The sequence below is a fragment of the Notechis scutatus genome, chromosome 6 (assembly GCF_049901735.1).
Source record: "Notechis scutatus isolate UNSWTSFEM ecotype Mainland chromosome 6, rNotScu1.2, whole genome shotgun sequence".
NCBI classification, from domain to species: Eukaryota; Metazoa; Chordata; class Lepidosauria; order Squamata; family Elapidae; genus Notechis; species Notechis scutatus.
Genome location: NC_142014.1, coordinates 42,241,351 through 42,254,983, shown reverse-complemented (window position 1 = coordinate 42,254,983; position 13,633 = coordinate 42,241,351). Strand labels below are relative to the sequence as shown.

The following is a 13,633-nucleotide window of genomic DNA, read 5'->3' as shown; positions in this document are numbered from 1 at the left end:
TTAAGTTTTCTTCAAGAATCTGAACTACTAAAGATCAAAGGAACTTGGCAATAGATAAGGAATTCAAGATGGACTTAGATCTCTCTTGAAGGGTCTCATGTGTGATTATGACCTCTCCCTCAGGCTCAGCCTGGTCATCTCCTACACCATACATGCATATACCAAAAAAAGAATGTCAAAGAATGCAAGGGAGGGAGGGAGGGAGGGAGGGAGGGGGAGGGAGGAGAGAGAGGAGAGAGAGAGAGAGAGAGAGAGAGAGAGAGGGAGAGGAGGGAGGGAGGGAGGGAGGGAGGGAGGGAGAGACTTTTATTTTTCCTGGGGTGTCTTAGTTCCTCCTTTATCCAAAGCCATCTCTTTTTTCCCCTTAGAGAAGATGAAGGTATCTGCTGGAGTAACAGTTAAGTTGTTGGTTAAGCGTGGTTTATATATTTTTTAAATTTACTTTATATCCTGTCATTATTTTTACAAATAACTCAAGGCAGCAAGCATATCCAACACAACTTCTTCTTCCTATTCCCCCACCCCACCCCGCAACAACCCTGTGATGTGAATTGGGATGAGAGACAGTGACTGGTCCAAGGCCACCCAGCTGGCTTTCCTGGCTAAGCAGGCAGTGGAACTCATGGTCTCTTGCTTTCTAGCCTGGTGTCTTAGACTACCAGTAGACTAAACTGGCTCTACTGAATCCTTTGGGGCCATCTCCCTTCAACCTGCCTGAAAAGGCTGTTTTATGAGTAAACATTGGCAAAGGGCATACTATGATTGTCATCTTGAACTCCTATAGGAGAGGCAAAATATAAATATAAAAAAAATTGAACTATCAAATAATAATCTTTGTGGTTTGGCTAATGTCCACTTCTGTACCTTGTGGGCTATTTTAATTTAGATTTATAAATCTATGAAATTTGTTTTACCTCTTGTGGTTTGCAGTCCACATAGCAGAAAATTAAAGTACACAGGTCTGGTGATCAATGTCTACATGTTCTTGTGGTGAAGGTTCAAAGGTTGGAAGTCAACCTTTACATACATTTATTCCAATGTCATTCCAATACTTAACTAGCAGTTAAGTATGGCCATTTAGCTCTATTTGGATTTTATCAAATATGTCTGCTAGATTCTATTTTATTCTACTACAGGTAATTTTTATTCCAGTGACTTGGAGTCAGCATATTGTGTTCATCAAAAAGAGAAATCCTTACCCTAAATTGATCATGAACATTATCACATCATATTCTGAATGGTGAGGCTACAAATTAGATATGTCTGATCAGCATATGTTCCGTGGCACTGCTGAGGAAAGTATTTTGGAAAGATTATTGTTTAAAAGTCAGTCACGATATATCCCTTAATCAGTTAGAGAATGAGACTCTGTAAGGATTAATCATATTGGGTTTGGCAGTCCTAATTGGAAGAATCAACCCACTACACAGTATTGTATACCTTTCATCTACAACTATCTGTCATAAGAGAATATAAACATTCTCTTGGGTATAGAACGAAAGACCTTGTTTTCATGTACATACTGTTAGTATGGTCTTAGCAGACTGAACTGTACTGTTTGCATTTGTGTATGATGCTAATATCTGTCTGTCTGACTGTCTGTCTGTCTGTCATCTACCTACCTAGCTGCTGCCTGCCTGCCTATTTACCCATCTATTATCAATATTCCGCAAGCATATATAACATTACACCTATCTCCTAGAGTTTTTGGCCCTAACTACAGTTGATGGGCAGCTAGTAGGCTAAACGCTTCAATTAATTCTTGCAGAGAACTCCAGAGGAATGTTGGGCGTCAACTGCTGCTCCTGCTGCCTAAGGCAACAACCTCATTCTACCCAATGGTAGGGTCAGTCCTTGGCAAAAATTGTTAATGAAAGCTGACAAGATGTCAGATATACCAGTTATCTACTGGGAAAATATATGCCAAAAAGTATAGCATGGTGGTAAAGGAAGAAGTTCAGAAGGAGGAGTCAATAAATACCATGTTTTGTCTTGTACTTTGTTGCATTAAATCCAATAGTGTCCATTTCCTTAGCTGTACCAAATATCTATATGGATGATATAGATTATACATATAGGTATTCGGTACAGTTAAAGAAATATTAGATTTAATGCAACAAAGGACAAGACAAAACATGGTATCTATTTAAAGAATATGACTCAATGTGAGCCCTACATTTACAGCAATCAAAAGCTTGAGTTCCTCAAAGTTCTATTAATTCACTTTCTTGCTTTCTCTGACAAACGGTCTTAAAATGTTGCAGCCTCAAGCTGACCTGATCTAGCTCTTGGCTGGGGTTAGGTGGGAGACTTGAGGGAACATGTGAGGTGGGTAGAGTTGATTGGGAATCAAAATGCTTCCTGGAAGAATGTCTTTTTAAACTTCCGTAGGTTTGCATTCTGCAAGAAAGATGTACAAATCCATTCTAAATCATGGAAATAAAAAAAGAAAGGGAATATGAATTTTAAAATGTAAATAAACACAAGTCAGAGAGTGATATGCCAATTATAAAGGATATGAATTTTATGTACTGTGTGAAAACAGGAGTTTTTACTCTTGTGATTTAACAAAAAATGGTTTAAAGCAACAGCTGCTTTTCTTTCCTTGCCTAAAAAGAGGAAAGATGTTCAATTGTGCTGCCAAAACCCATTCTTTGAACCAAAATGAACCTATCTCTGTTTTTCTTTCCCTTCACTAATTTCTAAGCCATAACTTACATGAGATGCAGTAATTTGCCATGTTTAGTTACTAAATTAGAAATGGCAGAACTAATCCTAAGGACATAGGGGAGAAGGATGAAGGTGTGCTCATAATTTGTCAGTGCCAAAACATGCTTGATATTGTGAAAAAAACTTCCCCAATGAGGGAGAGAGAACTCTCAGCTGTGCCCCAAGATTTGAGATCTTAGAATACCAATATAATATTGCTGCGCATATACTTTAAATTCTCTGGTTTGCATTCCTTTGTCAAGGTTTCACTAGACATTGTGACATCAAATTATGTGCATATGTCAAAAGTTTAGCAATATTGCTTTCAAAATTTAAATAGAGCAGTAAAATGTTATATTATCAGTTAGCAAAGACACATATACACGCACACGTAAACTTAAAGCTAGATTGGGTTTCTTGGCACAGGCACCATTTAATTAACTATCGTAAGGAGAATACTGTGCCAATTGTAAATAGCCCTTAAGAGATATGCTACATGTGCTTGCCAAGAACCAAGCTTGCAAACAGAAAGGCGAGAAAGATTGGAAAGCTACTGAATAGGACAATCTCCAAACATAACATTGGAACATTTCAATGCTATTTAAGGGATGTATATTTTGTATGCAATTACAGTATATATAGGTACAGTTGAGCTCCTGGTCATCACTTTTTGAACTACCAAGTAATCTTTTCCATGTATATAGACTTGTAATATACCTGCACGTGGCTTTCCAGTTATATTTTCGATAAGGGCCAGTTTTTCATGTGCTCTTCTTCTGTTTAATATGGATTTCATTTCAAATTTGGCCTGTTGCCTAATGCCAAAGCATAGGGACCCATTTTGAAAAATTGCAACATGCAGCCAAACATACAAACAAACAAAAATTTAACTGTTTCAGATGTGAAGTTGAATTGGGGGAAAGATGCTTTTTTATTACTATAAAGTAATAATATTCTAAAGAAAAAATAATATTGGGGATAATCCAACACGGACATTAAATCACATGATAGGAATGCACTTACATTTCTTGGGATCAAATTGCAATGAAAAGGCACACGAAAAATAGGGATGAGTAAAAATAAGAACTCCTCAAATTATTCAATGAAAAATGACTTTTTAAAAATAAAAAATCAAGTGTAAGAAAATAAATTATGCATAGCTAATCCTCCCTGTTCTAAAACAGCAGCCTAGAAAATGCTTACTTCTAAAACATGCAAAATAGGATTTAAAAATAAGTAGATTAAATTAGAACATTAGTTGCTTTTACTCTGCATCAGATAGCAACAATAGCTTAATATTTATATAATGCTTTCAAATGATCAATGCACTTAATTAATCCAAAACAAATTAATTAATCTAAAACTAATTGCATCAATAATTTTACTAAGGCAGGGATGGTAAACATGCAGGCATATTGCTGAACTCTGATAATAGGATTCTATGCTAGCTAGGGCTGTCAGTAATTGTATAACCACAAGTTCTTTACTCTGCTGTTAGGTACAGAAAGTAGTATTACTTCCATATTGTAGATAATATGCGACTATTGTAGATAAGTGAGAAAGTGACATATATAAGCAGGGGTGGGATTCAATTTTTTTAACAACCAGTTCCGTGGGTGTGGCTTAATTGGTGGGAGTGGGTTGGTGGTCATGTGACCAGGTGGACGTGGCTTGGTGGTCAATATCACTCACATCGAGGCACACATCTCTTCGCCTGGCCTCTCATGACTGTGGGGATGCTGCAACAATCGTAAGTGTGAAAAATGGCCATAAGTCACTTTTTTCAGTGCCACTGTAACTTTGAGTGGTCACTCCACACAAGCAAAGTACCAGCAAAGGAGGGGAAAAAAACTCCAGAGAAGTTTCTGAGACAGGAAATCTAGTCCTGCCAAGAATGTAATAAGGGTTAACGGAGAGGCAGTTTCTGTAAGCAATACCAGAATGTTTCCTTCCTGCCTTCCTTACAGGATTAGGCCAATAATTTCTTCTAACAACCAGTTCTCCGAACTGCTTAGAATGTTAACAACCGGTTCTAGCGAATAGGTGCGAACTGGTAGAAACCCACCCCTGTATATAAGGTAAGGGAACAACACCTGATACTTACTCTGTGTGTGTGTGTGTGTGTGTGTGTGTGTGTGTGTGGTGTGCATTTTCATTAGTGCCTTCTGAATTAAAATTAATTTATAATTAAAAATAAATTAATTAATATAAATTAATTAATTTAGAATAAAATTAATTTCAGTAGAATTGTAGCCAGTAATAATAAAATAAGGTCAATCCAGAAATACAGGAGTTACAATAATTTTAACAAAAATGTGGTCACCAATAATAAAAATACCTGAATGAAATGCTTAATACAGCACTGAATTTTCTTGTGGTGAGTTGTCCTATGGCAACTTGGCCACAGCGAGTTGGCTGTGGTGAGTTGTCCTGGACCCGCCCCCCCGTTAACATACTGTTATTGTAATTAACTTGTAGAAAATTTACTGCAGCATCTTAACCCAAATTGTCCCAAAATATAATTGATTCATCCTGGATTAAATATCAAATATAAATCTGCATTTCTGATCAGGAGTAGCTGAAACAGTTCGACACTATCCATACAAAATTACAGCAATTATCATGAAACTCATGAGAGTTTTTGTTTAGATATATATATATATATTATCAAATATATATATCATATATATTTCCAGACTGATACAATTTGAACATGATTTTTCAGGTCCTTAGAGACTATGAATTTTCAAGTTAATCTAAACTTTAACATGCTAATTCTTAAAGGTGGTTCCCAAAGTTTAAATATACTCCATATGCAGAAAAGATCTATTTATAGTTATTCTCAAAATATACTATAAATAAGCAGAAAGGTTACACACTGCATAAAAAAATTACGGATGGTATCTTAAGAGCCACTTGCTGAAAATCAAGTGAGAATGGTGTTTTTAATTTTTTTCAATATACATTGTGCTTATAATTCTATTTTAATCCCTCTGAGCTGCCCAGAGTCACATTGATTAGATGGGAGGCCATATGTCAATATAAATTAATAAAATTTATCCTCTTTTCTAACTAACTAATACACTATAGGAATAAGATTATTTGCTGAATAAGGGCCAGATACAATATTTTACAAGAATAAAAATCTTGTAAATTTTTTTTTAACTGAGTTCAAGCACAAAGTTTAAATCTCAGATGCTACTACACTGCTATATATCTAACATTTCATGGACTTATATCAAAGAAGTACAGTTAAAAGTCACAGATAAAATGACACAGACAGCTTAGGACCCACTATGTTGTTTCTAAGGTACTAAGACTCAACATTATGAAATAGGAAGCTGAATTCCAATTAAGGATGTGACACTTATTCAACCGTTCTTGCAGAGTTATACTGTGTTTAAAAACTACTGTCTTTCCTAATCCCCTTATAGGCCCTTACAGAAGTTTAGAAGAGCAGGAGCCGATATCACCTCAGTGGGGTAAGGTGTTCCAAAGAGCAACAGCCACAATAGAGAACAACCTTATTATGGTCCCTGCCAATTCAGGAATGTCTGGAAAGCCCAAGAGCTGAAATCAATGCAATCCAGGCCTGTCCAGCATTGGGAGAAACAATAATCACCGGAGAGCTGCCCTAACAAAAGCAGGGGAGAATCAGCTGATGATGATCAGTAGTGGTGAAGGACAACAGATACCTGTCACAGTATACTGATGAACTTGAATAGAGCTTAGTAACAAGGTCAGCCAATGAGAGCTGAATTGAGGGATGAAACTTAAAGAGAGAATTTGGGTGTGGTTTATCTCTGTTCTGTGCTCAGCTCAAAAGTGAAAGTGAAACTAACTTGCTTGCCTGCCTGCTGAACTAAAGTGAAACTGAAGTCTGTTTCTAAGCTCTTGAGTTGCTCTTCTGCTCTGAACCTGTAACATGTCTGCTTCTGTTTGAGTTTGCTCCATGTTGAAGAAATCTACAACTGGTATTGTAAAATTTACTTCATGTATTTATAAAGAAGTTAAATGAAGCCTCAGCCATCTGTGTTTACTTTTCTGGCGCTGAATTTACTCTGAACAATCCCCTGCATCAAGAAACAGCTGCCTCTCCTGCCTGATCTATGGACATAGAGAGCAAAGCAGAGCAAAATATAGAGGAGGTTTGCAATGCTGTTTGTGAGAAAGCACTCCTGCTCCTCTTCACAAGGAACAGGGGATGATTTAGTCAGATTCACGAGGAAGGTACGTTTGTCGGGAGAAACTGCTTGGCTTGGCGTGCAGTTCCATAGCTCTCATAAACTTGCTTCATGGACTTCAGATTGAGTTTCAGCCTTTGTAGATTTTGGACCTTGCTTTGTGGACTCTCAACCTTGTTTGTGGACTATGGATCTTGCTTTGTGAACACTGATCTTGTTTGTGGACTTCACACTTCCTCTTTACCTTGTGGGTTGGTTCTGCACCTATTTTGTGGGACTGGGTTGCATGGAATGTAGGTGGCTGTCTTCGGAGAAAATTGGGTGGAGCTTTACTGGCAGCATTGGAGGGTTGTCTGCTGTGGTATAGCTGTGCAATAAACACTTGGCATATGGAAGAGTAAATTTGGAATTTAAGTGAAATAAATGGTAGGCCTTGAGTTAATAAACAAAAGTATTAGAACCAAAATAAATACGTTGATTGTATATAAAAATAAGGGGTGGGAAAAATGTAATTGACTGGAATGAAAATAGTCTGACTTTCTGGAGTTAAATACATGCAGAAAAGTGAAAGAGTAAGTTTGACAATGAATGAAAAGGCATATTTATATGACTTTCTATCATCTAGATTTTTGTTTGTTAATGTAGAAAACTATATATGTAGGTGACATAGGCAGCTGTTGTGCTCCCTTGAACATGACTATGAAAGATCCAGAGACCTTGGGGAAATCATGAAACATACTGTATGATTATAATCAGTTAACAAGAGGCAAAGAGATACTGTTGTATGTCATGAACGGTGGGAAGGAAAGAGAAAAATCACTGGGTGTCAGCTTTCCCAGGTAAACTGGAGAAAAACAGAACTAAATGATCTAATTCTATGTTATTTTACTGCTATATTAAGAGAATCTTGAAAATCTGAAAGCACCAACTTCCCACCACCCCTTTTAACTATTAGACCAGCTCTTTCCTTAATTTCTTTCTCTGACCATTAAGCCATTGGGGGTTCCTGGGTCTCTTGTCTGATTGTTTCCTAGGCAGTAACTCTTCTCCTCATTCTCCAAGGTCATCCACACATTCCATTCCACACATTCCATTCCATCAAGCCATTCTCAGAGTAAAGAATTAATGAGAATAATACATTGCTAAGTAAGGTGACTGTTTCAAATAGAAATCTTCTCATATGTATACATGGCAAGTGAATGAACCTATAAGCATGACTTATTTAATTATGAAAGACTCAGATAATTAGTGAAAGATACAAGGTAATGAAATATTTGAATCTTTGTGAGGGTGCAAAAATGGATGAGAAGAAAAGTGGATATAAAAAAATAAAGAGTAGAAAACTAGGGAGCAAATAGAATTAATTCATAAAGAGAAGGTTCAGTTCTCAAAACAAGGATTACTCTCACAGCAGACTGAGTGGAAAGAGAACATATAGAACAGAATGAATGTAAAGAGAACATACAGAACCACAATGAAAGGAATGATGAAAGGAAATATTACATGCTATGCAGTGGTGGGATTCAATTTTTTTTACTACTGGTTCTGTGGGTGTGGCTTGGTGGGCATGGCAGGGGAAGGATACTGTAAAATCTCCAGTCAGAGGTGGTATTTTAGTTTCTCTGAACTACTCAAAATTTCCACTACCGGTTCTCCAGAACTGGTCAGAACCTGCTGAATACCACTTCTGATGCTATGAGAATGTTGCAAAACACTGAGAGCCAATCTGAATGTTGCAAAATATTGAGATCCATTTTAGTGTAATGGTTGAGGTGCTGGTCTAGAAACCAGAAAACTGTGAGTTCTAGTTGCACTTTAGGAATCAAAGCTGGCTGGGTTGTTGTTGTGGGACAATAGAGGAGTTAGGAATATTATACATGTTCACCATCTTTTAAAAAAATTAAGAGGCAGGATAAAAAAATCCTATCTAAATAACCCAGGGCTGCAAGTGTAGATGGGGCATATGGATAAATATTAAAATATAGGTATAGTTTGTAGTTTTATGGGATGTGATACAACTTAATGTGTGTATGAAGTTGTACCTATGTTTGATATTTGGAAGTATACTATTAATACTCTCTTATAAAAAGAAAACATGACATAATGCAAAAATTAAAGAAGGATTAGTTTTTCAATGTGCCTGGAAAAATCTTTGGATGAATTTTTATTGGAATAGTACAGGAATAGATAATGATCAAAATAAAATAAAGAATATACCAATAAGGCCATGTTGTTGATTGGGGATCTGAATGATTTGCAATAAAGCATAAAGTCTATGAGACAACAAGGAATATGGACCTATAAATTAATATATCAAAGACCAAGTATATGTGGGAAAATGGAGTGAAAATTGCAAGTATACTTAAGCAGCAAAAAAATTAAAACAAGTAGATTAATTTGTGCATCTTAGCAGACTGTGTCTTAAATATGGGAAATGTTGGTTAGGTATTATTTAAGTGTGTGTGGTTCAACAAGAATGAATGGTGTTTAATGCAAAAATTAATAACTAATATCTCAGTCATTAATACAAGAATGATTGTGGTGTGAATAACAAAATGGGAAAAGACAGACCATAGTAATGTGGTTGGATAGAACTGATGAAAGCCTCAAAACAAGGGAAGTTGTACAAAGAATCTTAAATTTAAATTCTTCCTTTTCTTTAGGAAGAAATAGGTTGGGCAGAAAGAGACTGATTGCCTTGAAGTTACTAATAAACTTTCACAGTTGCCAGTGCATTGGAACCTGAGTTTCTCCAAGTATCAACCAACAGTTAATGCAGACAAAAGAAGCAGCTTATTTATTAACAATCACATATCCACCGAGATTCGGGATAAATAGCTTGGTGTGTTTTTTCCCCGAGCATAATGACTGAATCGTGGCTATACATGATCTTAATGATGGGGTTGATTTGAACCTTGATTCTCCTGATCTTAATCTGGTATTTTAACCTGGGTGCAAATGGAATCCAAATTGTTTAAGCCAGTTCTGCATGGTTACATTATTTCATTGCACCATCATATACCATAGCAAAAACTAAAGTATTTTTAGTTAGAAAGAAGCACAACAGGCTTTTAATTACTTAGGTTGGTAACAAACTACATTATGCTATAATCCATTAAAACAACACATGATTGCTATTAGAAGGACCAGAATGTGTTTCTAATTAAATAGTTATTAAAATAATATAGTTTCTTGGTAATATGCTCCAGAAAGTTGGGGCATAAGGAAAGATTCCTTGTTGAGCTAAATACCATGTATGGCAGAGAAGTTTTGCTTTTACCAGCAGTATGCTTTATTTGGTGGACTTCTGAACAAAATATTTTGCATAAAAGATAGGGAAACCATTTACATACTCAGAAACCACAATCTATAAATACTTGCCATCCCTCGTAAAATTATCCCATGGAACTGTGCTTGTTTTGCCTAAAGGCATATCCAGACCTTTTATTATGGGTGTTTGCACGCATGTGTTATTATGCTAATATACATGTAATAGTTAATCAAAACTTTTTGAATAAGTAGAGCAGAAACAGCTGCATTTGACAAGCTGATGAAGATATAGGGCTTAAAACTGTCACAGGTTTGACAGTCCTGATATGAGACTAGTCAGATTGTGTGATGTAGGTCATGACACTCACAGTGGTTGGGACTGAAAATGTATGATCTGCTCAGCTTTTATTTAACACTTCAGAGTTATACTTCAAAGTGTTTATACTTTTTAAGAACATGTGTGTGATTAATTTCACCAGCTTTCTTTCAAGATAATAGCTTTTTAAAAAGTTCAGACATCAAACACAATTCCTGAATGTTCTATCTTTATAGAAATATTGTTCCTTCCAACACAGGATTTCATATGAAAGCATAGTCTCTGGTTTTGCAAAATGAAACTCTGAATACTTACAGTAAAAAGTTATTCTAATTAGCATGTTTAAAGCACCTAATATTTTGATCGATCATACAACACCATGTACCAATATATTCAAATATACTATCCACTGTGAAGACTATAATAAGGAATGAAGTATAATCTCTAAGGAGAGTGGTTTTGTTCATATGTAGGAATTTTAAAAAAATCTGGGTATCTTTAGGCCTAAAGAAGCAAAGGCTTAGGAGAAACATGGCAGCAGTTTTTAAATACTTAAAGAGCTGCCAAAGGAAGAAGTTGTGTAGTCATTCCTAGTAACACTTAAGGTAAGGCAAATTTCAGTGGGTGGGCTGAAAGGAAAGTGATCAAGATTGAAATAATACTATGAAAGCCATTAAGCAATGGAACTTCCTGCCTCTTGAAGTCATGGCTGCTTGATCAGCCCTTTGTCTGGGCTAGTCTGAGAATTCTGCACAGGCATGGAATTACATTAGAAGACTTCCAAAGTCCTTTCTAGATCCATGATAATTTTACAATCCTTGTCTATTATCATTTTGATTGCTTTTAATATGTACCGTATTTTTCGGAGTATAGGACACTTCGAAGTATAAGACGCACCTAGCTTTTGGGGAGGAAAAAAAAATCTGCCTCTGCCTCCCAGCAATTTGCCTCCTTGCAGCAAACAGCCTGGTCAGCTTCAGCACAGCCTGATTAGCACAAGCAGTTGATTGTCAGTTGGATCGGCCTCCTGACGATCAGCTGTTTCAGGCTGCAGGGATTGTCATCACCTATTGGCCCCTCTGCACACCCCATTTTTGGCCTCTGCATCCTGTTTTTGACCATGCGCCCCATTTTTTGCCTCTGTGCACCCCATTTTCCACCCGTTTTGATCCCTACCGCCTGGATCAGGCTGAAAACAGGGTGTGCAGAGGCTGAAAATGGGATTTGGAGGCCAAAAATGAGGTGCGTGGAGGCTGCAATAGGCACTGGCGATTCCTGCAGCCTGAAACAGCTGAGCATCGTGAGGCTGATCCAACCGATAATCAGCTGCTTGTGCTAATCAGTCTGTGCTGAAGCTGACCAGGCTGTTTGCTGTTTGTAGCAAGGAGGCAAATTGCTGGGAGGCAGAGGCTGAAAGGTGTGTGCCAGTGGGTGGGTGGGGCTTCAGCAACATTTGCTGTATAAGATGCACAGACATTCCCACCCACTTTTGTCTTATGCAACAAAAATGTGGTAAATAAAATGAAAATAGTTTTAAAATTTAAGACAGCAATTTTTGTTTTCTTACCCTTCTATGAATCTACAATAATTAGTTGACAAATGTTAAGGTTTATTAGAGTGCTGCTGTGGGTTGCTTTTAAAAGATGCTTACAGACCAAACCATTATTATAATAATTCTTCAAAATGTATTGGTTTTCTTTCTGTTATAATTCAAGGTCTCTGTAATGTATTTTTTAAAGAAAGTACTTACATTAGGTCTTAGCTCAGCGGCCATTTTGTAATATTTTTCAGCTGCTTCATTGAGACTAGCTTGTCTATTGAGAGAAGAAAAAAGGGCAAGTTCAGTGAAAGTCAATCTGGTAATGGAAAGTGAAAAATTAATTGAATCATTGACATTAATAGTTAAAATACATTTTCAGCTACTGATTATGATATGAATGTTTCTATCTATATCTATATCTATATCTATATATGTATGTATGTATGTATCTATGTATGTATCTATGTATGTAGGTCTAGGTGTGTTCGGGTCTTTTCCTGTGTAAGATTAAGAGTTTCTTGGCGACGTTTCGGCGAGGTCCCACTCGCCATCCTCAGGCTGGTGCTTTTGGCTTCGTGCCACTGCACCAGCCTGAGGATGGCGAGTGGACCTGCCGAAACGTCGCCAAGAAACTCTTAATCTACATGGAAAAGACCCGAACACACCTAGACCTACATACCTGTTCCCGTGCAAATCTACGAAAACAAATATATATATATATGTGTGTGTGTGTGTGTGTGTGTGTGTGTCTGTGTCTGTGTGTGTGTCTGTGTCTGTGTGTGTGTATTTATATATTTTTTCTTAAGTTTTTGCGGGTATTTATATGTATGGTATTCAGCTTTGTTCGGGTATTTTCCCACGTCACTATAGTTGTGCTTTTAAAGTTGTAGCAACTTTTGGCAGAATCTCATCTGCCATCATCAGGCTTCTGTATTGTGTTCGTCTGTGAGTCAGACTTTCAGAGCCATTTCTGTTAGCACCAAATTATTATTATTATTAATTATTATTATTATTATTATTATTATTATTATTATTATTATTATTATTATTATTATATTAAAAATCAACTTGTAAACAATTTTAATTCATGTCTTAGCTTTTAAAATTGGAACTTAAACCCCAATATAATGCTAATCATTAAAGTTACATGAAAACATAGTTCCCAATTTCAGATATAGCAAACTACAGTAGTTTAATATATCTAAACCACTAGAATGAAGCAAAAAGATAGAAATGGTCCCAGAAGTTGTGTTCCTTTAGGAACATTATCATTTATTTGTAAAGAGCCATTCAATTGGATGACACCATAATTCTATATAGCTGAATAGATTAGCCTATGTGTCTATGGCAACTGTGGGAAAGCAAGTCAATGCAGAAAGCACTGCATTCGCTTTAAAAAGAAAAAAACCACTCACAAAAAATGAGCCTGAGGAAGGAATGATTGTTGATACTCTTGAATAGATACATAAACTATCTATTTTGGGTTACCTTTTAACTTTCAAACATTAAGAAAGCAAGCTCAAAAGATTGAGTTGAATAAATAATTCAGAGATGATATGATCACCCACAAAAAAATGGCTGCCTATTCTTACTGATGGCTAACATTCATTCTGC

The 13,633-nt window shown here is 36.4% G+C and overlaps 1 protein-coding gene across 2 annotated transcripts in view; it reads right to left on the bottom strand.

The window, feature by feature from the left end:
• The window catches only part of TMTC2 (transmembrane O-mannosyltransferase targeting cadherins 2), a 205,555-nt gene that overhangs the window by 13,881 nt on the left and 178,041 nt on the right, over window positions 1-13,633 (bottom strand). For both annotated transcript variants that reach the window (XM_026667680.2, XM_087968041.1), the window contains one exon: window positions 12,230-12,293. In XM_026667680.2, the coding sequence (XP_026523465.1) occupies window positions 12,230-12,293 (64 nt within the window). The remainder of the gene's footprint in view (window positions 1-12,229; window positions 12,294-13,633) is intronic.